Raw genomic sequence first — 27,109 nt, 5'->3', positions numbered from 1 at the left:
CCTTCAACAAGAGAACAAGATAGTAAATTCTGCAGATTCCCTAGAAATCCTAGAGCTATAGCAAGAAACTTAAGATGGTTTAAAAAAGAAATAAAACTTTTAAATGATACTATTAGAATGGAAGTTAATTTGAAAAGTAACTTTCTTTTTTTAATGTTTATAAAATGTATCTTTTTTTAACATTTATGGTTTAATTTTGAGTTTCAAATGCTGTCCCCCATTCCCTCCTCCATGCACTGAGAAAATAAGCAATGATATCAGTTATACATATGAACCCATGCAAAACACTTCCACTTTAGCCATGTTGAGGAAAAAACACAATAAAAAGCAAGAAACATAAAGAAAGTGAAAAAAGTATGCTTCAGTCTGCATTCAGAGTTCGTCATATCTTTCTAGAGGTGGAGAGCATTTTTCATCATGGGTACTTTGAAATTGTCTTGGATAATTGTATTGATTAGAGTGGCTAAGTCTTTCAGAGTTGATCATCACTACAATATTGCTGTTTCTGTGTACAATGTTCTCCTGGTTCTGTTCACTTTGCATTGGTTCAATTAAGTCTTCCCAGGTTTTTTTGAAACCATCCTGCTTGTCATTTTTTTTCCCAATTATTTTTCCCCATTTAGTAGTATTTTATTTTTTCCAATTACGTATGAAGATAGTTTTCAACATTGATTTTTGTAAAATTTTGAGTTCCAAATTTTCTGTCTTCCCCCCTCCCCGAGACAGCTAGCAATCTGATATAGCTAATACATGTACAATTATGATAAACACATTTCCACATTAGTCATATTGTAAAAGAAGAATCAGAACCCTAAAAGAGAAACAAAAGGGTACCATTAACACACTATCTTCTGGCAGAGATAAGGAGCCTGGCTTCATGAATTGTTTTGGAAGGAGAATGGGAACTTTAGGGGAATCCTGCAGCACCCCCCACCCCCGAGAAGTGGTTGCTGAGGGGTCATGTTGGCCTTAGGAAGTGCTCATGGTCAGGGCAGGTGGTAGGACCTGCAGACTTGGGCTATAGTGACTGAATCCCACCATATGACATTGCCTCTTTGATGAATTGGTACTTCTATAAGAGACTAAGGCAGCTGCAAAAAAAATACAGCTCCATATCTCTTCCCTGAACTCTGACCCTGTTATCCTGCTGTGCTCTGCCCATCTCCCCCTGGCTGTGCCATTCATGTTTCACATCAGCCACTCCCAAAGTGAAGTCTTCATCAACTTGTATCTTTTCTCAGCTTCCTTGTTGAGGATCCCTCCATTCTTTCTTAACCCTGCTTTCCCATCCCCACTCCCCCGTACCCAGTTGTTTGTCAAGTCCTTTCAGTTTTGCTTCCACAATATTTCTTGTATCCATTTTCTTCTCACATATCACAATCCATTCACTCACATAATTACCATCCTTATAGCTTCTTACCTGGAATATTGTAATAACCTTCAGACTTCACCTCTGGCTATTCCCCATTAGATAGACTGATTTGGACCAAAGAAAGCCCTTTCTCCACACCTCTACTGGGTTGTTTCTTAATTGTGACAGATTGTTGTGAACACAGGCCACCTGCTGGGCAGTGAATGACTCCTTGGCTCCTCCAGCAGATCTTTTGTATTACATAGCCCTTCTCTGTCTTGGTGTTGACCCGTAGGTCACCTGTGCTACTCTCTCTGAGTCATCTTTACATCTGAAATAGCATGAGTTTAGTTGGAAAGTGGGAGTGTGGGCCACATACCATGTAGATGACTGTGGTCTTTTCAAGTCCAATATAGTTGTCATTCAAAATTCTTCTCTTAAATGAGTGCATGCTTTCTTATGTAGCTTATAAAGCCAGCCTTTTCCATAATGTACCATTCTGGCTTTAATGGGTGGTCGTTTACTTTTGGGCAGGGGATTTGAATCACTGGGAGATACTTGATAGAAAATAGTCTTGATTTAAAGCTGGTCAGTTCAGGTAAAAAAAAAATTCTTTAGCATCTAGATGGATGTTGCCAAGGCCCGTTACCACTCCACATCAGGCACTGGGAGCATGTAGAGTGGGGATTTCTAGGTTACTTCTTGGAGAAAATTATATCTAATATTCAGCCATGAGTTCTTTCTGGATTCTGTGATGAGCAGAGATTAGAGGATAGACTTCCAAAACATTTTTGGAGCTTGAGGAATCAGTGGTGAAGGTAAGAGACTATTTGGCTCCTTCTAGCAGGTAATTCTGCAAAGCATTCCTGGTCCTCCTGCTCTCACATGCCTTCACTCTTCTTCCCTAAGATTTTTACCTATGAGCGCAAATGGTATTCCCGCAAGGACCTTGCCCGACATCGGATCCATGGGGATCCAGATGACACATCCCACCGAGGACATCCTCTGTGTAAATTTTGTGATGAGCGTTATTTGGACAATGATGAGCTCCTGAAACATCTGAGGAGAGACCACTATTTCTGCCATTTCTGTGATTCTGATGGCGCTCAAGAGTATTACAGGTTGGTGAAAAAGCAGCCCTCTTAAGTCATGCCCCAGCAGGGACTGACTGAGCACAGATAGGATTGGGGGTTGAATATGAACTAGATGTCTAAGGGTTCTACACTGAAGACTAATTATGAGGAATTGGTATCACTTGTATTCTCTTTCCTGCTTAGGGAAGAAGTTAGGGTTTGGTGTACCCCAGAGTGGGTCCTAGCAGGGTGGGTGGCTTTAGTGTTTCCTGAAGTCTTTGTCTTTAGGGATTTGAGCAGCTCAGCAGAGTTATCCCTGACTGATTCCACTTTAGTCATAAGTCAGGATCCTTTGATGTTTATTTCTGTTGGGAATATAAAATGTTTTAAGGCTGAAGCTGCTTTTTGTAACTGGGTTGTGAGTTCAGAGAACAGAAATACTTTTGGGTGTAAAACAAACCCAACCCAACCCAAATTTGTTTCTATTCAGATTTATGAACAGGACTAATTAGAATTAAATGCAGATCCATTAATTCATGTAGTTGGACTGGCTCCAGCATGAGAGCCTTGAGGATTAGGGGAAAGGTAAAAGCTTTTTCCTCCTGAAAATGCACATGGATATGTATTTAGAGTTGTTTCTGTGAAAGTCTTGTGGAAAATAACAAGCTTGTGCTTATAAAACATTTTCTGTGGTCCTTGGGGTGGGAAGAAGCTATGTAAATGTTTAGTGTTTCTTTTGCAATGAGGATGGAAAGAGATCTGGCCAGTCCTGTCTGGTCTATTGCAGGAGTAGTTATGGTCTTCATGATGTGTGGAGGATAGAATAAGCTCCCTATCACTATTACTACTTCCTATGCAGTATATTTAGATACTGATGCCCCCATCTGATTGGGGGTAAGATGAGTAGAACTCCCTCTTTGGGATTCATAGGAAAAGCTCCTGCAAGTCCTGCTTGAGATTTGCCATGTTTCCTTAATTGGTATTGTGGTGTGCTGTTGGGAATTGATACATTAAACGTATCTATCCCATTTTTTACTTTCCTTCAGTGACTATGAATACCTTCGTGAACATTTCCGTGAGAAGCACTTTCTCTGTGAGGAGGGAAGGTGCAACACTGAGCAGTTCACTCATGCCTTCCGTACAGAAATTGACTACAAGGCGCATAAGACTTCATGCCACAGCAAGAGCCGAGCAGAGGCCAGGCAGAACCGGCAGATTGACCTTCAGTTTAGCTATGCCCCAAGGCATACTCGGAGGGGTGAGGGTGAGTGTGAGTGTGCCTGGAAGGGTTCAGGAGCTTGAGACCCACTGAGACTCCTGGCTTACAGGATCAGAGCTTCATTGTATGAGGTCTGGTTCTGTGTTTTTCTAGCATGATAATTAATTAAGACTTTCATAGTAAGACAATTAGATTTAGTTTACTATCTTCATAAGCCTTTAAAAATGAACTGGAAGAAATAGTGCAATCTTTTTGCTGTTATCATGGCTTTTTGCAGCCTATCAGTCACACCCTAGGAGAGCATATTCTCAGACTAAAGCCTTGATTCAGAATGTTCCTGGTCTCTGTTTGGGGTTGGGTGGGTTTCATCTCCTTGCTCTCCTGGAGCTGTTGTGAAGGACCAGCTGCTATCCATAGAATCTGAGGGAGAAAAGGGAGGGGAGAGGAGGTCTAGCAAACAGGCCTGCAGAGTTTGCTGGGCTCTCCTGGGGGACCTTGTGGGAGATGGGGAGGGGCCAGTTCTGAGGAGGGTGAAGAGGTGGAGTGACAGACCCTCTGCCTTCCTCTAGGTGTTGTCGGTGGGGAAGACTATGACGAAGTGGACAGGCATAACAGGCAGAGCCGGGCCAGCAGGCCTGGGGGGCGTGGAGCTCAGCAGAACCGCCGAGGAAGCTGGAGGTATAAGAGGTGGGAGGCTTTTGCTTGCTGTTGAAGTTCCTCTCTTGGCAGCCCGTGGGGTGTCTTGTTGGGAAGCTTCTAGAGGTGGGGGCCAGTTGTGGGGCTCTGACTCCAAAAGGTCACTTTGTCCCCAAGTTGTACAGATCAAGAGAATCCTAGACTTGGGCAGAGAGTAGAGACCAGCTCCAGCCTTTACTTTTATAGCTGAGAAAACATACAGAAGTAAGATGACTTGACCCATGGTTAAACAGCAAGTTCACAACCAGGCCAGGACAATAGTTTTGTGAATAGATTCATACCAATTAGTAAATCTCCAAATACATGAGTTTCTGTCTCCAGCACAGCCTCTGCCTTTAAAAAAAAAAAGTTAATTTTATTGGTTTCCTTTTGCTTTTACAACACTAATTTTTTTTTTAAATATGCCTTCTCTTCTCCCCAATTGAAGCCGCTTTCCACTTTGTTAAAGAAAAACAGTTAAGCAAGAATGTTGGCCACAGGACCACTGATTACTTTTGAACCACAGATTTGAGTGGGAAGGGGACTTCAGAAGCCTATCTCTAATTCCGCCCCCTCATTTTTTATACAGGGAAACAGACCTAGAGAGATTAAGTGACACAGGTAGTAAGTGACAGAGGGAAGATTTCGAATTCAGGCCATAGGCCTATCAAGTCCTTCCCCCTCATTTTACAGATGAGATTGGGACTTGCCTGAGGGAACTGGGCTAGTAAGCATTGGAACCAGGATTTGGACCCAGTTTATCTTGTCTGTGAAGCCATTGCTTGGTCTACTGTACCTCATTTCCTCCAGTCTTTCTTTGCCCAGTCCTCTGTTCTTGGGATAAGTTGCAGTTGGTGTTGATGCAGGCCACTGGTGGGCACACCCACCAGGAAGGTTTCTGAGCACCTCTTGTCCAGCTTAGAGCTTTATTACTCCTCCCATGGATGGTGTACTTAGGAGAATCCAGACCCCTGCTTCTTTTTCCTTAACACCCTAAAGAGACACTACAAGCAAAAAGAATGACACTGCTCACAGGGTAACCCCAAAGCTTCTCCGAGAGGCTCTTGGCTTCCTGGCTGCTGAATAGATACACTCAGACCTGTGGGGGTGGAAATCCCTTTTTGTTAACCATCAGCCCTTCCCATTTCTGTCTAGTGCCTGTACACAGAACCTTTCCCTTACTGTTGGTGAGAAATGTTTATGGGCTTATGTTAACACATGTACAGTTTTGCACAGTAGAGGATTTTTAGCTAAATAAATACCTCTTTAGTAGGGGAGGTGAGCGAGAAGTCACTGAAGTGTGGATAAAGCCTAAAGCACCAACACCCTGGAATTGAGGGTGGGGCAGAAAAGTCATCAGCTTTGAAAGGAAAGAGATACCTCGAGCTGAGAGTAGGCCTGTCTAGGGAAAGCTTGGGCTGGTGGTATTTTCTCAGGGGATGCATGACACCTATGTCTGAGAAGTCTGTGCAGGCCAGCAGGCCAGGCTTTGGGGTCTTAGGATACAGACTCGGGCCTTGGTAACTTGGCACTTGTTGGCTATGTATAGTTGTATATTTTCATAGGTTCATTGTATTTGGAGCTGGTGTTACTTTTCCCCAAAAGGACTACAAAAGCCCTTTTGAGAAAAACCCCATCTTTGTCTTAGCGTGAGCCAAGGGGCATCTGGGCAAGGACTGGCGACAGTGGTAGAGACACAGAAGGGACTATCGCCTGGCCACTTGGGGAGTCATTGACTAAAGGATGGAATAAGGCAGAGACAGAGAAAAAGTAGACCAGACCCACAAGGAGGTCTGGCCTCGAATCTCAAGTATGGCTACATGTTCCTGTCTCTTTCCTGTCTGGGGTGCTAGCCACATCCTCCCATGTTCTCGGAGGAAAGAGGGCAAGGGAACACCTGAGAAGTTGGTTAGAATCTCAGTTCCCAGACTTTTCCAGCAGATGGTGCCACAGGTCAGGCCTTGTCTGGAGAACGTGGGACGTGTTTCATAGCAGTCCTTAGGTTCTTTTCCTGACCCTAAAGGACTTTCCTTTTCCTTCTCCTGCACCTCAGGGAAGAAGAAGACAGAGATGTAGCAGCTGCAGTGAGGGCATCAGTAGCCGCACGTAGGCAAGAAGAAAAGAAATGGGTTGAGGATAAAGAGGATGGCAGCAAAGTGAAGAAGGACGAGGGGAAGGACTCGGAAGAAACTCGGAGCTCACGGAGAGCCCCCAAGCCTTCTGCTGAGGCCCCAGGTGATCAGTGGTGGCCAGCAGGCAGGTCCTGCACCACACCCTCCTTTGTCTGGGATTCTCAACATAAAGAAGAGAACTCATGGCATTGTCCTTTGGTTGGGAACATTTTCCACATGCAGGGACAAATTTTCTGCTCTATAGCAGAAAATGAATTTTGAATGAGTCACAGTCAAGTTACTTGATCCAGAATGGGAAAATCTATTATCTGAAGCTGAAATTTTAGGCTTTTTTAAAAGTCTCAGCTAAGGGATTGCATTCCTCTAGTATTAAGTCACATATAGTCAATATATGACCATCCTTTATTTTTAAGACCAATGCAATGTGAAATATAAAATTAGATTATATATTTAGCCTTTCTACCTGAAATAAAAGTTCAGAATAAGTTCTTCATGGACCTTTCTGAGTCATGATTCCTGATGAGTCTGACATCTGTTGCATGAGAGTCTTTGAGGAGAAAGGTATACTTTAAGGTCCCAAGACTAGGGCATACAGCTTCAGAGATTTTCATAGGAAGAGTTTCTGGTTTTTGGCACTTGCCATCATTTAATGTTACAAGTCATTGTCCTTGATCCTAGCTCCCAAAGAGGCCACTGCTAATGGTCCTGCAAGCCAAGAGGACTTTGTCTCGTTTAGCTCAGCAGCAGGGGGAGCTCTGCAGAGGTATGTGGGGCAGCTTGAGTCTGTTCTCGCTTGTCAGAAGCATTGGTTAAGATCCTGGGGGCATAGAGGGACGGGTTGGTTCCTGTAAGGGTTTGCCTCTGTAACAACAGGGATCTTCTAGCTGACGGAGCTGGGGGTGGGGCCCAAACATGAGTTCTTTGTTTAATGACCAGATTCGTACTGGGTGTCTAAAGGAGTCATGAAGTCTGACCTGCAAATGACTTCTTTGGGTCCTTCCTTAGGGCTTTTCTAGATAGCCACACATCCCTTTTCTGCCTGAGTCCCATCCAAGGAGTCTCTGCTTTGGGATTTCTTCTCTCTGCAGGGGCCCATCTGGGGAGTGAAGGTTTGCTTAGATGGGTGATGCCCTCTACTGCCTCCTGCCTTGCATAAAAAGAGATTTGTAGTGGGTCTACTCCCCTCTGTGGAGCAAACCAAGTTCAGGCTATTTCCCAACTCCCTGCTCCCCGATGAAGGCCTGAGTGGGTCATGTGACATCTTATCTCTCACTCTGCCCCAGTTCCCTCCAGCCAGCTTCAGTCAAACTTAAAGAAGAAGATTTCCCAAGCCTCTCCTCCTCAGCCCCCGCTGTCTCTTCGGGGATGTCACTTACCTATACAGTCGCTGCCAAGAAGACCTCAGCCTTCCAAGAAGAGGATTTTCCAGCCCTGGTGTCAAAAATGAGGCCCAGCAAAGCTGTGTCCAGCATCACTTCAGCCTGGAACAATAGCTCCAGTAAGAGTGTTGTTCAGCCAGGGGCACCTGTCCAGGCCACTTCCAGCCAGCCCACAAAGAAACCTCCTTTGATCACCAAAGGAAGCGGTAAAGCAAGCAAGAAGAACAACAAAGCTCTGGTCTCTGATGATGAGGATGACAACATTGGGCTGACCACCCAAGAGATCCGGAACGCACCCACCATGTTCGATGTCTCCTCCCTGCTGGCTGCATCTTCCTCACAGTCTTTTATAAAGGTGAACAAGAAGAAGAAGACAGGAGCTGAGAAGCAGAGCTCAGTATCACCTCCCCCCCAGCCACCCGTGACAGAGGGGACTGCAAAGCCAGGTTGGCAAGAAAAGGCTCCCAGCCCTGAACACGTACCAGCTCCTGTGGCCACAGCTAACGGCTCAGGGAAGCCTGCAGCCATTGTGAATGGACATTCAGAAAAGGCAGCCCATGTTAGCAGTGTCCCCAAGGAGCCTCCGGGGCTCACAAAGCCACCACTGGCTAACCAGTGTCCTATACCTCAGGAAGACTTCCCAGCCCTCTGCAGTGCGGGGCCTCCCCGAATGCAACCTCCACCAGGTAACAGCAGTCAGGCAGTGGTCCCACCTGGGCAGAAGCGGGTGGGAGAAGGAGGAGTGGGCCAGACCTCAGGCTCCAGGGTGCTGGCTTAGTTCTAAAGGCTTCTGAAATGTCATTTATTAGTCAGTGCCTGTCACTTGGACAGCAGACCTGCTTCCTTTCAATGACACGTTTGAAACCAGGAACATTGGGACCTACTGAGTGTGTTCCCAGTAGAATGGCAGGTTTGGTCTATCTAGATGGAGAATTCCTTTAGGTCCCAGCTAAGAAAGGAGAGGCATGCTCTGGCATCACAGGTCCCACTTGATAGTCTAGCAATGAGTGTAACTTGGGGAGTCACTTCTCTGAGGCTCACAGTTCCCTCACCTGGAAGAGGAACAGGGTAGACCAGGTGACTCTTGACATCCTTGCCATCTTTAATGTCATCCTGGAGCCCTGCAGGCATATCATAGGATGTCCCTCCTATGGCCTCTGTGCTGATGTTGGGTCACCTCCCATTTATAACCACCTCCACGCTTCTTCAGCCACATTGGCTTATAATGGCTGGGTTGCTGGGGAACATTCTGCCAGGCCGCAGAAGGTCAGTGGGGCCCAAACTCTCCATTTTAGTTCAGCATGAAAGGAAGGGCTGTGTGCCCAAAAGGGAGCAGGGAGATCCGTTATACCCCCATGTCCATGATATGTACACGCACATGTGAGATTTTAGATCCCTTTATGATGTGGGGTGGAGGCTTTGGGCATGTCTGAGTTTTTCTGGTAGGGGAGTATGCAGAGTAAGATGTTTGTGGGGGATTATGGGGATTTTAAAAAGAAGCGCTGTTTGATGGAAATGAAGTTGTAGGGGAAAAATTCCATGTTTCTGCCTCTTCTTAATGGAAGCTTCACTAAGTGAGAGGGATCAGTAGGGCAGAAGTAGCTGGGTATCCCTACCAAGTCTCTCCCTGGTAGTGAGAGGTTGGGCCCTGGTGTGAGTCTGTTGCTGTTTTCGTTTTTAGAAGAGGCAGCTCGGTCATGTGGTGAGGAAGGTGGGCATAAGATGCTGCCTACAGGTTACAAGCTCTGTAATAAAAATATTGTGTACTTGACATGCTGCAGCTCAGAACAGCAAGTTGGTATTTGCTTAAGAAAATGCTGGTGTCCCACGACCAGTGGAATGGGTTCATTCTCTGTGTACTGAAGAGGCCTGCGCTATCCTCAGAACTTCTTTGAGAGAGTGACCTCTTTCTCCACAGCAGAGGCTCTGTAACATCTTGGTGGGACAGAGCTGGCCTGTGGAGCCCGAAAGCGGCCCAACTACCCTGTCATTCCATATTAACTCTGAACTTGGGGTAGAGGACCACACTGAGGACCACTACCTGGTGCCTCTCCCAGGTGCGCAGTTGCCTTGATTAAAAGAAAGGGGTAGCTTTCTTGGAAACATCCATGAGGCTCTGTTGTGACTGTATGGTGCCATTTGTTGGCTTTTTTATAGTAACAGTCATTTTGCTCCTGTGGGGCCTTTCTCTGGGCTCCGGTATTTCCTAACCTGCTTTATTACCTGTTGCTCCCAGAAGTCTGGCATTTCCTGTTGTAGTGGCAGCAGGTGGGGGAAGGGGGAAGCAGATGTCCCCGTCCCCACCCAGTTGTGCCCTGTGGTACGTTTCATGTTGTCTTCCTCTTTTGCGGTTTTCTAGGCTTTAACTCTGTGGTGCTATTAAAGAGCCCCCCACCACCTCCAGGACTGTCACCACCCATTAGCAAGCCCCCTCCAGGCTTTACCATCATCCCATCCAACAGCATCTCTGAACCCATCACCACCTCCATAAAAGAGTAAGTTGCAGGTGTTGGGAGGGCTTCATCCTGTTCACACCAAATTCAGCTGAGTCTGTGTTTCAAGGGAGGGAGGCAGTGGGTAGGGAACCAAGACCACGGGGTCACCTTAGGGCTAACTGTGAATGAGTGGGCAGGGAGCACTTAAGGTGTGGTGTGCCTGCTGCTGCCCAAGGGGACACGACTCATCTCTGAATGTCTGAAGTGTTGTCCTTGTCATCCAGGCAGGGCTGGCCCAACCATAGGGGCTGGGGAGGTGGAGTCACAGCAGCTCTGCCAGACAGGTCCTGTTTCCTTCCCCTCACCATCATTTGTAACAGACTTGTACTCTGTCAGAACGCAGCTTCCACTAAACCTTTTCATTTGGGATGTTGCTGTCCCCAGCCCTGTCGCTGGAAGCTCTCCTGGAGAGGACCGATTTCATTTTGCTCAGTGATTCTTGGTGTGGGGTCTGTGTGACTCAGAGGAAGCCCCGGATGTACATTCCTACTTCTGGCTCCTCGGTCCGCCCTTCGGATGAAGGAAATGCCCCAGAAGTAGCTGCAGCAGCTGTGTTCTCAGGTGCTGTCACTCTTCTGATAGTATCCCTTGGGCCCTCCCTCCCGCATGCTCAGCAGGGAAATGCTCACCAGCTGCTCCCATTAGAGGAGGACACAGGCCCTCAGTCGTCACCAGACCACTGTGGGGTGGGAAGGCTGTGACACAGATGTGCTGGACACAGATGCAGCTGCCTTGGGCCCCACAGCAGGGCCCCCGAAGCAGGGCCATGGCATGGAAGGGGAAGAGCCCTGGACTGGGAGGCAGGAGACCTGGGTTCTAGTCCCAGCTTTGCCACGAACTCACTGGGTGAGAGCTTGGGGAGTCAGTCACCTAGCGTCTCTGTGCCTCTCCTAACTTCTCCTCCTTAAAATGAAGGAGATGGTCTTCCAGCTCTTAAAAAATGATTCTTTCCATTTATTTTCCAGGGTGAGGCCAGGGGTAATAGGCAGAGATTAATGTTTACTCCTCCTCCCCTTGTCTCTTCCTTTCCTCTCTCTTCTCCCCTCATCTCTCTCCTCTCCTTTCCTTCCCCTTCTTCCCTTTCTATATCAGGCAAGGTCCCTGCCAAGGAACCTACTTGATACCTGAGAATTTCCAGCAGAGGAACATCCGGCTCATCCAGTCCATAAAGGAGCTCCTTCAGAGCGATGAGTCCAGATTCAGCAAATTTAAAAGCCATTCAGGGCAATTCCGACAGGTGAGTGAGCGGGCTGTGAGGCCGCTGGGGTGAGGGAGGAAAGAAGTGGGGAATTAGGTTGATCCGATATCTAGGAACAAAACGAAATTGTGCCGGCTTGTTGTTGTTTTTTCACCTTGGACTTTAGGGTCGTATTTCTGCAGCACAGTATTATAAGAGCTGCCGGGAACTCCTGGGGGAGAACTTCAGAAAAATCTTCAGTGAGCTCCTGGTGCTCCTGCCTGACACAGCCAAGCAGCAGGAGCTGCTGTCGGCACACAATGATTTCCGGGTCCAGGAGAAGCAGGGGGTGCCCAAATCTAGAAGGAACAAGAAGAGTGCATGGCCAACTAGCAGCCCTTCTGAACTGGACTGCTGCATCTGCCCCATTTGCCAGCAGGTGCTGACCCAGGATGACCTGGGCACCCACAGAGCCCTGCATGTTGAAGATGAAGAGTTCCCCTCCTTGCAAGCCATCAGCAGAATTATCAGTTAGCTTTCATCAAGACCAGCGGAACAATCTCCACACCACCTATTTGCACTTTTTTGAAGTAAGGTCTGGTAAGCCACAGCTGCCAGGGGTGTGGCTGGCTGGCTGTCCCCAGGGACAGTCCCACACAGGGCCAATGCACACCCCCTACACACACACTCTCCTCCCTTTTGCAGAAACCAAAACGCCAGAGCACCAAATGCCTCAGGAAAAGTAGACCGAGCCACCCGGTGTGGTTAGCAGGTTGGGCAGGGAAGGGAGAGCCAGATGGGGTCATCTTCCAAGTTTACCTTGCCCCACTCAGTACACCGCCACCACCCGTCATTCAGGAATACAGCTGGGTTTCTTTGGAGCCAAGTAAAGACTGCCTTCCTCCCAGAATGGGGATAATCTTGCTCTTTATTCTTTTATTTTTTTTCAAGTGACTGGGGGGGTGGGGAGAGGGTATGGGGAGATAGTTCTTGTAGCCTGGGGTTGAAGCCAGTGTCGTTGCCACAGTGGGGCAGACCCAGAGCTGCCTGCAGTCATACAGATTGGAAGAGCTTCCGTGAGGAAAAAGAAGTGGGGTTTATGTTGAGGGAGTGAGACTTTCAGTGTGTAAACAGTTGGTAATTTTGTGACTAAAGAACTTTGAGAACGGAAAGCAGAAATAAAATTGTGCTACTTGAATTGGGATAATCTTTACAGGATTAGCTGAGTGCGGGGTCGAAAAATCTCTGACCTTTTATAATAAGACAGTTTATCTTCAAATACATTTATTTTGCAGTACAGCATGTAGAATATTGTTCTAAGCTTGCTTTTTTCTTTCTCTTTCTTTCTCTCTTTCTCTCAGCAGTGGTCATGATTATTTTAATTTGTATTTAAAAACAGCCGTCTTTCTGATTATTGGATGTATTGATGTGGTTGAGTTGGAACATTAAAAACTGCTGCACATTGTTGCCTGGTGGTCCTAGTCTCTGCTTTTCCCTAGGAGAGTATGGATGTTCCCAGGTCATAAAGTCTGTGCTAGAATGAAGAGGCCTGGTTGGTCAGAGCTAGTGGCTCCTGGCTGCTCTTCCCAGGCATCCCCAGGTCAGGTCATAGGTTCTTTGCTAGAGAAGACCAAAGTCTGGCCCATCAAAATAGGGTGGCTCCTGACCCATTCTCCTCTAGTGCTCCTGGTCCAGGACAAAGGACCACCCACCCTGAGATAGAGCAGTAGCATTTGTAGCAAATTCTGTGAGGCCTCACTCTATACTGGGTCTTTGGCCATTGCTTAGGGATAAACGAGTTGAGAACTTGTCTTCCCTGGGCCCAGACTATGGGGAATCCCCATCCGCTGCAAATAAAAGTAGTCATGTGTGAGACTGCTGTGCCAAAGGGGCCTTAGCACCATTTCCAGCTCCAGCCTTTTGGTGCAAACACGTACTGTTGGCTCCCGGCTGGTGATGGGCTGGGCTGTCTTCTGAGGGATGCTCATTGTATCCACCGAGGCTTCATTCCTTACAGGCCCTCAGAGGTTCAAGAGGACAAGTAGCTGGGGAGGAAGGATTGAGCACTCTATGAGCAGGGTCTCCCGGCCTGGCCCAGGATGTGTGTGCAGTCTTAGCAGAGCAGTCTTAGACTTACCATTCCCATGAAATGGACATCATTTCCTGTGGTTTCTTCCATTCTAGATTATCTAGGACAACACCAGTTTTTCTTAGCCTAGTTCTCAATTGTAAAAGCCACCTTCATTTTTAAAATGTTGGTGTTTTTCCCTTGAAAGTTACTGGACTACCCTGTTATCTCTTCCCATTTACTAAAAAATAGGCCTCCTGCTGTCCCCTCAGAAGTCACCCTGACCTTAGTCCATGAGGATCCTTCTCCCACAAAGAAGATTCTGAGGAAAGAGGGGGAGGGGCTCTGCAGAAGCCCCACAGTCCCTGCTGGGGCTACTTGGGGTTACTGGATACTCCCAAGAGCCGGAGTACAGGGGACTTGGAGTTTGCCCAACTCCCCTCATTTTAGGGTCTCGCTAAATGAAAGCCAGGATATCAAGCCAGTGACAGAGGCACAGCACAGCCCCAGTCTGGGGCTCTTGGCCACTTCACCTTGCTAAAAAAATACATTCCTGGTGTCTCCAGGCCACCCGAGTTCATTTGCACTCTTTATTGAAAATAAGTTGCAGTTGGGACACAGACACTGAAAATACACAATCACAGATTGTTCTTTCAGAAGAGATATATGTATATATATACATGTATATATATATATATATATATATATACACAAAAAAATTGTAAACATTTTTTTTACTGACGGTTCCATACACAATCCACCCTAGACTACAATATACATAGCTTTACTTACAACAGCAGCTTTGGGAAGCGGCCTGCCTTTAAAGAGAGGTATCTGCAGAACTTAAATGGGCAAACCACATTTGGTATCCATTTGATATTAAAAACTAGTACAGAATTGAAGGGTTAAATGCAACAGAGTCCAGGCTGCTGAGCTCCAGCAAGGAGTGAGTGGTCCCTCTAATGAACTCTGTGCGTAACAGGGAGGGAAGAGGCCAAGAGGGTGGGCTGGGAGGGAGCACCCCCTGGTTGCTTGCCAGTGACCAACCAGCCCACCTGCTGTGGGGGAGAGTTGGCAGAGGTTGAAGGTAGGTAGAGATGAGTTCTTTGAGATGGAAATGAGGTGACTTAGCCCATGAAATCATTCTCACACAGTTCATCATCTGAACCTGTTGTGTGCCTGCTGCTGAGAAAGTTTCTGTGAATGCTTGCCTCTCTTTGGGGAAGAGACAGTGCTGAGCCAGGGACACGGTTACCAACCCGAGAGGGTGGTAGGTACAATTGGTATGCGCATGCACTGTTTACAGGACCGGAAAGCAGAAAAGGAAGGGGGCCTTCCTTAGACATCCTGTAGATGTGTCAAATGCATTCACATTTATGGTTTAAATCTGGAAAAGGGGCAGAGATCTCGGACCCCTTGCCTCCCTTTTTCTCTTATGTCCTTGTTTCCTCCCACCCCCAACAAGCACTCATACCCTTTCCCCACCCAGGCCAGGCAAGGGGCATGTATGTTACCCATAGGAGCCTCCGGTCCCTCTTGCATCCTCTGTAAGGTGATAACTCCCACAAAGCCTGCACTTGGCTATGTATTTTTAACTGTCAAGGAAGGCAAGAGGAGTATCAGCATCGATGTCTGACTCCTTGTTTCTTTTAGAGAAGGCTGCTTCAGAGGATCCTTGGCAGCTTGTGAGAGCAGAAGCCTATAATGGGAATGTTGGCATGATGCTCAGAATTGCAGCGGTATGGACATGCTTTGCTTCAGATGGTGGAGCAGGGCCCCGACTAAAGATGAACACAGGCCCCTACTGACCAAGGGAAAATGGTTGGTGGTTGGAGGAGTGGAGAGGGGAGTGCTTAATGGGAGAAGAAAGGATCTGGGGAGTTAATACAGGAAGGCTAAAGCATGTTCTATAGCTATAACACCAACAACTCTAGGATTTCTCTAATGAGTCCGTAAGAATATAGTAAATTACATTCCGTATCGCTGGGCATACTACCCTACCTGACAAACCACTGGGACATAAGACAGACTATGACAGACACTATTTAACAGTACTACCCACACCCAAAATTGCTAGAAGGATCCCCTAGATTGAAACTTGGGCACTCTAGGGCTGGGAGTTGTCCAGGTCATGCAGTAGGAACTGGGCGAGGCCTAGGGGCAGGGCTCTTGCTGCTGCTGCTGCTGCCTGTATCTGTGGTACATGTTGCCGTATTGTCAACTCAGACAGAAAGCCCTAGGTGATTCCCCCTCCCAGAAAGCACTGGGCAGGTGAGGGAAGGCAGGTGGCAAGTCAGTGCCCCAGGCGGGCTGGCCTTGATAGAAGGCAAAGTGCTTAACCACCATGTTCAACTTCTCTTCTTGGCCACCTCCCATTCCTCACCTTTGCCTGTTGCAGCTTAGGCCTGGCATGGCAAGGAGGCTAGTTGGGGAGCAGAATCCCTAGCCCAGCAAAGAAGGACATGGGGAAGGTATCCCTGAGGCACTAACAGGGGTACCCTCCCAAGAACCTGGACTTCTACCTTTTCTCGGGGCATGCACACATTTCTGCAGCAACCCCGACTTTTATGTCACTACCAAGTGACTTGGGGATCTGGGGGAGTGAGCCACAAAGGGCTCAGGGGCACCGAGAATGGCCCTGACATCCGTAGAAAGCCCGTTGCGATTACGGTAATACACAGAGAGCAAGATAGAAAAATACAATATACCCAATGGACAGTATCTCACACATACAATCAATTTAAGGAACCGTTTAAATTGATTATTGGCTAAAATATTGACACATGTACCTTTTGTGCTGCTAAAATGAGTCAGTGTTCCCTCTAAGGAAAATATTGCTGCAATTGGTTTTCCCTGGGTAGGGGTCATGGGGCTCCCCTTCCTCAGCTGGACCTTTTCCTTCAGACCTGGGAATGAGAAGTTGTGGGGCCTAGCACAGGATGGGAAACAGACACCTCAGCCTGTGGGGGAGGGATGGGACAGAGCACCCTGGAAACCCTGAGTCTTCTCCCCAGCAGGGCAGGGTTTGGGGGCCCAGGTGGGTTTGGCTCATTCTGAAAATTTATTAGAGAAGGCCAAAGGAGACAGGATTGGGGCAGAGGAAGAAGGGTCAACCCCTTCTAGCCAGGTACCGGAGTTGGGGAAATTCAGAATGTCCGACTTAGCAGGTTGTCCCGATTCAGAGCCTGTGGGTGGAAGCTGGCCCTGAGCAGAAGGTACTGAAGACTCAGAGGCCTGCCCCCCCGGAGGGGCACAGTTGTGGGTGGGGTTAGGAGGTGAGTAGCACCCATCCTACAAAGATTAGGGAGCTTTGGGCTCAGCAATTCCCAATGAGAGCTTGTGATTTCAAGCTAACTTACTTTCTCTCCTATTTTTCCTTCCTTCAGCATTGACAAAACGTGCACTGCCTCCCTCCCTTTTGCCCTTCTCACTTTCTAACATTAATGTTTATTAAGGCCATTCTGTATTCAGAGTACAGTTCTTCATTTCTCCCTCTTTCCACCTTCTCTTACCTCCTGGAACATACTTGGCTGCCTTCTTCCCTTCCAGCATGCAACTAACTCTCCTTCTCCCATTTAATTTCCCACCTTCCTGCTCCTTTCTTCTTGCCTTCTTTCTCAACCTTCTTTTCCCTGTCTCTTTCCTTCTCATATGCATTTTTATTCCTTTCTCCTTTCCCTCCCTCCCACCCACTGGCCTCCTTTCCTTCCCCAACTCCCTTCTTTCCTTCCTTCCTTTTCAGACTTAGAGGGAACACTGTGTGATTATTTTGTTTGCTTAACCCTTAGAGGTGAGACGAGAACCGAGACCACTGTACAGAGTCCACAAGACTGGCCCACAGGGACAGGCCATAGCTGTAGCCCAAACATGCTCACAGTACCCCGTGGCCCTGGCACAGGGTGGACAGCTCTACTAATAGGCTGGCACCTGGTAGCCCTTGGGGCTGGTGTCTAGCGTCTCGGTGAAGGGGGGGCTCTGGTAGGTCTCAGTGCCCTCGACGCCACTGCCTGCTGGGTATCCAGGGTAGCTGGTGCCAGGGGCTGCACTAAGCTGGTCCGTGGCAAAGAGTGACATATCAGTACCCAGACGGTATCTCTGCAGTGCCTTCACCATGAGGGCCACCTGTGGGGGAGGTCCAGAATGAGGATGGTTAATGGAACAGCAGCAGCAGCCAGCACCCCCAAATGGGCCACAAAGGATTCCAAGGAAGGGGGTCAGCTCCTTCAGGAAACCCAGAACAGCAAAAGGAAACAGCTGTCAGGTAAGAAATAGCTATAATGATAAGAGAAAAATAGAGAGACGGAGACCATGAGAGATGGAGAGAGACTAGATACCAAAACAAAAAGAGGTAGAGAAAGCAAAAGATAGAAATTGGGCAGTGTTTAGTGGAAAGAATTGTTTGATGGGTAGTAGTCAAGACATCTGAGATTTAGTCCTGGTTCTGGGTTTTGTTTTTTTTTGGCCTTAGGTAAATCTTCCCCCCACCCCCCCACCTTGATTTCTCCATCTATAAAATGGGTTAGACTAGGTGCTCTCTAAGATCTGGAAACTGTGAGAGACAGCCAGAGAAGAAACCAAGAAACAGATGGAGAGGATAGGAAGAGATGGTGGCGAGGCAGTTGTGACTCACTGGTCCCTATGGGGTAAGCTGGGTGGCTTTCCTGGTGGACTGCAGGAAGTTCCTAAGCCCCTATCCCCATCCCAGAGCCCTAGGCCCTATCTCCGGCACCACACAAAGGGACAAGATAAGCTTTGGCTTCTTAGTGATGGAAGGCTGGGGGATACTGGTCCCATACTCACCCAGGTGATGATAGAAAAGAAAGAGAAAGCAATGCCTGCCCGGGCTGCATCTGCCCCCTGGTTTATTTCCTCACTCTTCTTGGTCTGCTGCCATTGGTTTGCCAGGAAACAGAAACATACAAACCACAGGAAGGACCAGAGCCCTGAAGCCAAAGTGGAGAATAATTCACATGGGGAGGCTGATAAAGCTGCTTCCTCCATGAACAATCCCTTTTCCTTTCCCCGCCATGTCCCCCAGTCTCTGTCCCCCCCACTACTGTGACCACTCCAAATCCCCAACCCTTCCAAAACATTCCCCAGATACCTCAGTTCCCACAATGACCCCAAGCCCTCCACCCTGAGTTCCAAACTTAAATGCCTACTCCTCGGAAGTCCTCAAATCCCCCAATCTGACCTCCAAGACCTCCATCTTGACACACACCCCAACCCAAAACTGCCATCTCAAATGCCCAATTCAAATCCTCACTCTGACTACACAACTCCAGAGTGTTTATCCTGATGCCTTCCAAGTCCCCACCTTGATTTCCATGATCCAAAAATCCCACCTTGACTCCTGAACCCCAAGACTCCCTTATATTCCTTTGGTGCCCTATTCAAGAAGAAGTCCCTAGTGAATCCTGTCTCCCACCTGAGAAGGCCAGGTCCAGGAGCACTGCCCGCCGCCGGTCCTTGACGCTGCTGATCTCCTGGAAGTTGAGGTCAAGGACGAGGAAGAAGATGCAGGCAAAGAAGGCAATGATGCCGATGGCAATACCATAGTTACAAGCACCTTCATTCTTGTTGTAGATGCAGTGCAGCTCTGGGGTGCTCTCACTATTCACATAGCCCTCATTCACGATGGAACCAAACACCACAATGGAGAATACCTGGGGGTGAGAGCAGGGCTGGCTGGAGGGTGAGCCCCACAGCCATTGGGCAGGTGTGGGGCTCTCTCCAGCCTGGCTCCTGGCCCACGGTGGGGTGGGTCTGGAGTGACCCAAAGAACCTTATATGGCTTATGAGGTACAGAGGGAGCTTGGGGTGATTAAGATGGGAGTGTACTCTTCTCTTCCTACTCAGTCCAGCCTTGCTATCCATCCACCTGCTAGCTCCTCTAAGGCTTCCTGACAAGGGATGGACATATTGGCTGTGCTTTTCTCCTTGGCCCCTGAAGCCTCTGAGAAGGAGGTGGCTGAAGCACATTGTCAGTGCTGCCATTAGCCAGGGCAGAGAGACTGAGACAGAGAGGGAGAATTCTGCCTTGCTTGCAGCCCCAGACTGATCACTGGGAACATACAAGGTGAGGGATTGCCTGAGGCTGACCCACATCTCACCTCTTCACAGTTATTATCTCATTTGACCCTCACAACAATCCTGAGAGGTAAGTGCTATCATTCTCCCCATTTTACAGATGGGGAAACAGGCAAACAGAGTGACTTGCCCAGGGTCACATAGTGTCTGAGATCAAATTCGAACCTGGGTCTTACTGATTCTAGGCACAGTGCTCTGTCCACTGGGCTACCTAGCTGCTAATAATTTGATAAGACAGTGCCCTAAAGGAGGCTTTATTCCCTCTAGCCAGTCTCCTTTCTGTTCTGCCTTATTCCCTCCCTCTTCTGCCTCACCTACCTGACTCCTTACCATGCCTTCCACAACAGTTTTCTCTTAACCTCACTCTCCCTCCCTCCTGGACTCTTTTGTTTGTTTTCTCTGCCAAGGAGATTGATATCCAGACTGAAAAGGATAGAACAAAAATGACTAATAGGAAGTTGAAACCCCAGACAAGTGAGGAGATGGTAAGCGACTGTCCTCAGTGAGTTCAAATCATCATGCCAAGATGAAATGCAGCTTATGGTAATGAAATAACTGTTGGATGTGATTGCTGGGCCACTGTCAGTGATTTCTGAAAAATCTTGGGAGATGGGGGTGGGAATGACAAATGTGGGAGCAACACACCGTTAGTAGATTTGTGAATTGGAGCCATTCTGGAAAGCAATATTTATAGCTACTCTTTTTGTAGTATCAAAGAACTGGAAACTCATCCTATCTGTAGGGAAAGGGCTGAACAAATTATGGTATGTGAATGTAATGGAATACTACTGTGCCATAAGAAATGGTGAAGGGGTCAGTTTCAGAGAAACCTGGGAAGATTTCTATGAAGTGATGCAGAGTGAAGGGAGCAGAACCAGGAGGACAATTTATATAGTAACAAACAACTTTGAAAGCTGTAAGAATTCTGATCAATACAATAACTATCCATAATTCCAGAGGATTAATGATGAAGCATGCTACCTATCTCTTGACAGAATGGTGATGGACTCAAGACTGCACAATAAGACATTTAATGGACACAACCAACACAGGGATTGGTTTAGAATACCTAGGCAAATTATAAGGGTTTTGTTTTTTCTTTTATCCTCTTTTTCAATGGTGGGGGTGGGTTGGAGGGAAGAGAAAATAGATCTAACTGATTTAATTAAAAATTAAAGAAGAAAAAGAAAAATCATAGAGTATGGGAGAAGTGCCAGAAGAATAATAAAGAAGGGCAAATGTTCCAATCTGAGAGAGAGAGAGAGAGAGAGAGAGAAGAGAGAGATCACAAACTATGAAACAGTGAGCTTGACTTGGATTCCTGGCAAGATTCTAGAATGCATTCCTCAAGGGGATGGTTACTGAATATCTATCTAGAGAAAGAGATGATAATAAAGAGCCTTTATGGCTCCAAGAAAAAAATCATGTCAGGCTAATCTTCCTTCCTTTTTTTTTTGACAGAACTACTAGACTGGTATGTATCAATTGGATTACAGGAGACATAGTTTACTCAGATTTTAGCAAAGTATTTGACAAAGTTTCTCATGCTATTATCAGTAGACAGGATGGAATCATGTGGGCTAGAGTACAAATAGGTGTAAGGAGAACTGGCTGAATGACCAGACCCCTAGAATGGTCATTAATAGATTTATATCAAGGTGGTATCTAGTACAAGGCCCCTAGGACTTTGACCCTACACTGTTTAACATTTTTATCAATGACTTGGCTAAAGGTACAGCTGGCATGTATATTAGATTTTCCGATAACACGAAACTTAGAGGGAACAGTAACATATAGGAAAAGTCAGAGGTAAAAAAATAAATAAATCTTGATAGGCTAGTTCTAATAAGTTGAACTTTAGTAGGGACAAGCATCTTTGGATGAAAAAAAATTAGTCTAAGTATAAGAGGAGGTCAGCATGGTTAGATAACAGTTCATCTTGAAAAAAAATCTAGGGATTCTAGTGGTCCTCAAGCTCAATATCTGATCAGTCAATAGCAATGCTGGCAAAAGGTGGAAGGAAAGCTAATGCCATCTTAGGCTGCAGCGATAGGCAGAAAGGAGGTGGTAAGTTCTGCTCTGCCATAGTCATGCCATACCTCTAGAATTGAATCCAGTTGTGGGTACTGAATTTTAGATGGCATCCACAGGAAGGGCCTCAAGATGGTATCACAGAAAAACTGGGGGAAGGACTTAGAGAAGCCTAGTTTGAAGAAAAGATGGCTTCATAGGGACATCTCCCGCACAGCTGCCAAACTGATATTCATAAAAGTTTTGTCATTCTTCCACTCAAAACATCTTCTGCCTCTCAGAAAACACAAAACTCTCAGCCTGGCATTTAATGCCTTCCACAGTCAGCCATACCAGGTCCTCCCTTTCTAGTTGTTTCATACATCTTCCTTTGATGCACTGTCTCTTTCTAGCCAATCTGGCATATTGGCTGTTTCTCCTACACACATTCCACCTCTTAGATGCACTTCCCCACTCTGCTTCCTTCAAAGCACAGGTGCTCAAGTGCCCTCTCCTATACGATTTCCTCATCTTTCCCTCCCCTCCCCCCACCAGTTGTTAATACTCTCAGCCACTGAGGTCCCTTCTGATTCTGTGATTCTGTGATGCTACAGTACATGACCCTCCCCTGCAGCTGATGATGATGTCTGAATTTTGTCCCTGGATTGCTAATCTCAGACTTTTGGAGCCTTAGTGTCTGACATTTGACCTAACTGCCCCTGATATCTGGATGAACTGTTTTGGACACCTGGATTCTTCATTGCTAACATTTTGCTTCACTATCTCTGTCATATAGATTTTTCATTGCTAATATTTGAATTTACTATCTCTGGAATCTGTATTTTTAATTTATGACATCTGAATATGTCAGATGTTGCCTGGTAGTGATTAGAATAAAACCAATGGATATTTCTAGAACAGCATTTAGGTATGTGGGAAGATGGGAAATGGTGGTTCTTATCCAAACCAGGTGTCTCCAGAAGGCTCCAAAGGGTGATGCACTCATCTCTCTCTCTCTGTTCATTCTCTTGTTCACAATCTGCCCCTACTGATGGTAACGGTTATAGAATCATAGAATATTTGAGTTAGAAAAGACACCCCTCATATTACAAAAAGGTAAACTAAGATCTGGGGAGAGAGAAGGGAAAGTGACTTGTCCAAAGGTGGCAGAATGGGACTAGAAATCAGGTCTTTCTTTGGACTCCTGTTCCTGAACTCTGTGTGTGTGTGTGTGTGTGTGTGCGCGCGCGCGCGCGCGAGCGAGAGAGAGAGAGAGAGAGAGAGAGAGAGAGAGAGAGAGAGAGAGAGCGAGAGCGCTCTCCAGCTCGCTCGCTCACACACACACCTGCCCCCCCCCACCCTCCTAAGGGTGTGCTCTCATAATTCCCCATGGGAGGTTCTGTTCTCCCATTCATCCCCAATCCAAAGCAATTAGGTTGAGGGGGTGGGACTGGAGTAGACAGCCTCACCCTCGGACCCTTTAAAAGATAGAAAACTTTGTAACTGGTTATGCAAATGCTTGTACCCAAATGTTCCAGCCTCTGTCAACCCAACTTCCAATGTGAGAGAGCCTCCTGGAAGAGGCAGAAAGGGTTAGGGTTAGGTTTATTCCAAACAAAGCCTCCCTGCACGAAAGGTCCTACCTGTCCCTGTTGCCCAGGCAAGTTATGATGGCATCCCTGACTAGACCAGAGCCAAGAGCAGTTTGTGGAGAAGCAGATCCAGCAAAGCTGATTCCAGGAAACTCAGACCCTGTCCTTTCCTCCCCAGGTTCCACACTGGGAAGGTCCCTGCCCTGTCTGACACAAATGCCATCTTACCTCACCTGGGCAGCAGAAATAGGTAGAACCCTTCACCTGGGAGGTCCTTTTCCCTCTCCTCTATGATGTCCTCCTTGATCAAGCAATCTCATTCTAGTTGAATTCAGAACTCTATTTCCCTTCCTTTGCCTCAATCAACAACTGTGCATCTACTCTCAGGGCCTTGACCATCAAACTGCACTAGCTTCTGACATGGATTTCATGCCCTCATTTTACTGTCTGGTTACCAGAAAAAGCTATGTCATCAGGCTGTTTGCCAACTAGGAACCTTTATTTATTTATTTTTAACATTCATTAAACCAGGAACTTCTAAAACCAGGCACTTCTGATATAAATCTGCAGCCCAGACCTATCAAAATACCTAGTCACTGGCCTCTGGGATAGGCCTTCAGCTGACTTCTGATGATTAGAACAGGATGGGGAAATGATAATCTTTCCCCAGAAACTTCCCAGGGGAGAAGGGGCAAGTCTCTGAGACTCTTGAGAAAAATGCCGGTCAAAAAAATCACATGATGTTAGAAACCAAAGATGCTAGAGGTAGTTCTGAGGCAAAATATGCCTTGGTAATCAGGGGTCAAGGAGCAGGGATACAAATGAATGCTAGAATTTGGCCCCAGACCACCTGGACCAGAACAAAATTCAAATCTGAATGGATCTCCCTTCTCTTCAGATCAAAACGATAGCTTCCCTCAGAAGTCCTAACGCTACCCTGTTCTCTTAAGTCTCTAGCTAGGGAAGCCATTTATTCTTCTGGTCCCTCCTCTAAATGCCCTGATCATTTCCAGAAGCTCCCAAGGCACAGATCTTAAGTCCTGGGGAGTGAGAGCTGGCAATGTTCTTTCATCTATTCACTTCCACAGACCCCACCCTAAATCAAGCCCTAATTATCCCCTGCTTGTATTGCTGTAATGTTTCCTACCCATGACCTCCTCTCTGATCCTTCTTTAACACGGATGCCAGAGTAATCTTCTGAAGACAAACATCTGATCACTGCCCTGCTCAAAATTCCTCAGTGGCTCCCTACTGCTTACAAGATTATGACTGCTCGATGTGGTGGTGGTGGTGAGACTGCATTCAAGGTCCTAACTCGCCTTTGAGATCTACTGCCCACCCACTGAGGTCAAACACACACCAGCCAAACCAGGCTACTCTCCTTCCTCCAATTTTGTTCTCCCTCAATGCCTTTGTACACACTGTTTCCCAGTCCCTCCTTTCAGGGGCCTCTTCCTCTAAGAGGTCTTCTCTGATTCCACCAGCTAGGAGAAGTTATTCCCTTCTTAATGACTTGGGTTTTTCCATTTTTGCTCTCATACACCTGTTAACTGCTGGGTTTTTGATTATCTGTGTGTCCCATGTCTCCTTCTAAATTGTAAGTTCTTTAAGAGCAGACTATGTACTATTTTCTCTTTGTAATCCTCCCAGCATCTAGCCTAGGACATTGCATGTAGTATTTCATAAATATTTGTTCAAAGGAATTGTGTTTTTACTTTGTAGACAGACCCACTTCAATAGCAATGACCTTTTGGAGGTAGTAAGGTGGGGAATGCAGAGGGAAAGGGAAAAGATCTAGGAGTCCCCATTCTGATGGGGAGACATGGCCCTGACCCTCAGGGATGATCCCCTTTTAGGAAAAAGGTAGCATACACATTACCAATCACTGCCCTTCTATCCAGCCCTGGCCTGGACACCTCAAACCAGAAATATCATGCAGAAGAGACAGGATCAGTCACCTTGCCCTCTTCACCCCCCTAGCAGCTCAGGGACTTTTCTAATATCTCTCCAACTTCCATTTCCCTTAAAAGCTCTCAGAAAACAGGAACCTGAGAGAAGGGGAGGGGTTAAATGAAAAACTACCCACTTCCTAATTTACTGTGGATCTCAATGCCAAGTTTCCTTTAAGTATGAACACACATATGCAATTCAGAGACACATACATGTCTAACACATGGTCTGGGAACAGGGAAGGGAGAGAATGAGGAGATACACTGAGGATTGTCTATTCCTTGGGTGGGGGGGGGTGGCGTGTGTGCGTTAGAAACTCCTCCCCTCATGTCAACACGAACAGGATGATGAAAAGCCGTCAGACGTTCCTCTGCCTCATTCTGAAGTGCTCAGTGAGGTCAATTCTGGCTTACCTGAGGGAGAAGGTTGCACCTTTCAGGGAGATGAAACCTGCCTATTGTCCAGGGAGAGACTTAAACCAGAAAGCTGGGGGGAGGAGATGATTCAGACACATGAATTTGGAGCCCCCTGAAGGAGCTTACCAACTAGGTATAGCTGGGGGATGGGGGTGGAGGGTGGGGAGGTGGTAAGATGTCTACCATCCGTTAGGAAGAGGAAACTAAAGGTTTTAAGAGAGGGGTAAGTGGGGTAAATGAGATACCTCCTTAGGGTCCTAGAGCATCTACTAAGTGACCCCCAAATCCCCTCCCTCCATTCTCATCTCATCTCTCTGTTCCTGAAGCCAGTGGACAGCTCACCCCTGGACCAACAGCTGCCCCCGCCCCCAAGTCCTGGGTCTAGCCCTTGGGTGGTGACGTCATCAGAACCTTTGAGGGCCCCTCCCAAAGGGTCTCAGAGGGATCTGGGATCTCAGTGAGGGCATCCCTGGCTTGCTTGGAAGAGGGGAAAGGTAGATCATTTCTTGCTCGGTGTAGTGGTGATGGTGGTAGGTAGTGGGGGAGTCACCTGGTGTTACAAGAACCCATGTATTCGGTGCACCACCCCCAAACCTCATCACATGTATGTGTGCATGGGCCAGGATGGGAAAGGAAAGAAAAATGTCTACCGGTCCTTCACTGCCCCCCCCCCCCTTGCCAGTCCCCAGAATCCAGAAACAGGAGATCCTGGACAGGGAAGGACAGCCAGGTTGGTTAGGAAATAAGGAAAGGGGCGGGAGGAAGGGACGCTCAGCGTCCTTCCACCCCAGGTTCAGGGACTCGGTACCTGTTCACATTGGACTCTCCATTTAGAGGCTCAATGACCCCTCAAATGTTCCACCCCACCCCCACTCCACCTACGCATTACGGGGCAAAGTGAACGCTAGTCTCTGTCTCTCCGTCACCACTACCTCCTCCCCCACCCCTCCGTGTCTTCCCCAGGGAAGGACAGCACCAACCCTGGGGAAGTCAGATGCTGGGCTCACTCTTATCTGTCCCGCTGCCCCCACCGAGGCCCATTTACCACCCCCCACCTCTTTCAGGGGGCCCTCCTGGCTTGGCAGTGAGCACCCTTACCCAGGCCGTGATCCGCAAGATGGTCTGGGGACGTTTGATGAAGCTTATGGGGTCCAGGGCGGCTCCAGCCCGGCCGGCTCCGAAAGAAGCCCCCTCCATTTCGACTCTCTGTATGTCAGTCAGTCAGTCTTGCTAGCCCTGGACAGAGCCCCTAAGGATGCCGCCGACACTGCCACTGCCACTGATGCTGCTGCTGCTGCTGCCGCCGCCGCCGCCGCCCGAGCAGCGCGAGTCCTCAACCTGATGCGCGCCCCCTCCCGCGGGCGTGCGCACAAAGACCGCGGGAGCGTGCGAAGAGAGGAATCCCCCCCCACCCCCCCCCCCCCCCGCCACCAGTCTGCTCTTAATCCCATCTCAGAGCAGAGGTCCTTGAAGCCCGGTTCA

The 27,109-nt window shown here is 47.6% G+C and overlaps 2 protein-coding genes across 4 annotated transcripts in view; one reads left to right on the top strand and one right to left on the bottom strand.

Annotated features, from left to right (window-relative positions):
• Window positions 1-12,968, top strand: part of ZNF598 (zinc finger protein 598, E3 ubiquitin ligase) — a 31,560-nt gene extending 18,592 nt beyond the window's left edge. Inside the window, exons 4-12 of one of the 3 annotated variants that reach the window (XM_036738840.1) lie at window positions 2,261-2,472; window positions 3,471-3,688; window positions 4,213-4,330; window positions 6,372-6,553; window positions 7,129-7,213; window positions 7,734-8,515; window positions 10,189-10,324; window positions 11,417-11,561; window positions 11,689-12,968. In XM_036738840.1, the coding sequence (XP_036594735.1) occupies window positions 2,261-2,472; window positions 3,471-3,688; window positions 4,213-4,330; window positions 6,372-6,553; window positions 7,129-7,213; window positions 7,734-8,515; window positions 10,189-10,324; window positions 11,417-11,561; window positions 11,689-12,036 (2,226 nt within the window). In that variant the 3' untranslated portion in view covers window positions 12,037-12,968. Of the gene's footprint in view, window positions 1-2,260; window positions 2,473-3,470; window positions 3,689-4,212; window positions 4,331-6,371; window positions 6,554-7,128; window positions 7,214-7,733; window positions 8,516-10,188; window positions 10,325-10,708; window positions 10,871-11,416; window positions 11,562-11,688 lie in introns of those variants that run through there. The other 2 variants (XM_036738841.1, XM_036738842.1) reach the window with 2 other exon arrangements.
• A 4,303-nt stretch (window positions 12,969-17,271) lies between these two features.
• On the bottom strand, window positions 17,272-26,903 carry SYNGR3 (synaptogyrin 3). Its single transcript, XM_036738865.1, has 4 exons — window positions 26,726-26,903; window positions 18,998-19,235; window positions 18,370-18,512; window positions 17,272-17,691 (listed from the first exon to the last, which is right to left on the bottom strand). Exons 1-4 carry the CDS (start codon window positions 26,822-26,824, stop codon window positions 17,482-17,484), a joined length of 690 nt encoding a protein of 229 aa, XP_036594760.1. The 5' UTR covers window positions 26,825-26,903; the 3' UTR covers window positions 17,272-17,481.
• Between the last annotated feature and the right edge of the window lie 206 nt (window positions 26,904-27,109).

The sequence above is a fragment of the Trichosurus vulpecula genome, chromosome 9 (genome assembly GCF_011100635.1).
Source record: "Trichosurus vulpecula isolate mTriVul1 chromosome 9, mTriVul1.pri, whole genome shotgun sequence".
Taxonomy (NCBI): domain Eukaryota; kingdom Metazoa; phylum Chordata; class Mammalia; order Diprotodontia; family Phalangeridae; genus Trichosurus; species Trichosurus vulpecula.
Note: the sequence above shows the minus strand (reverse complement) of the source record. Positions and strands in the feature narration are given on the sequence as shown.

Bases quoted from the DNA above. Each gene is read 5' to 3' on its own strand.
- SYNGR3 (XM_036738865.1), bottom strand. From the start codon at position 26,824: ATGGAGGGGGCTTCTTTCGGAGCCGGCCGGGCTGGAGCCGCCCTGGAC. The intron at 19,236-26,725 runs GTAAGGGTGCTC...TCTCACCCCCAG, and splicing joins TCTTGCGGATCACGGCCTGG to GTATTCTCCATTGTGGTGTT. The intron at 17,692-18,369 runs GTGAGTATGGGA...CCTCCCCCACAG, and splicing joins TCTTTTCTATCATCACCTGG to GTGGCCCTCATGGTGAAGGC.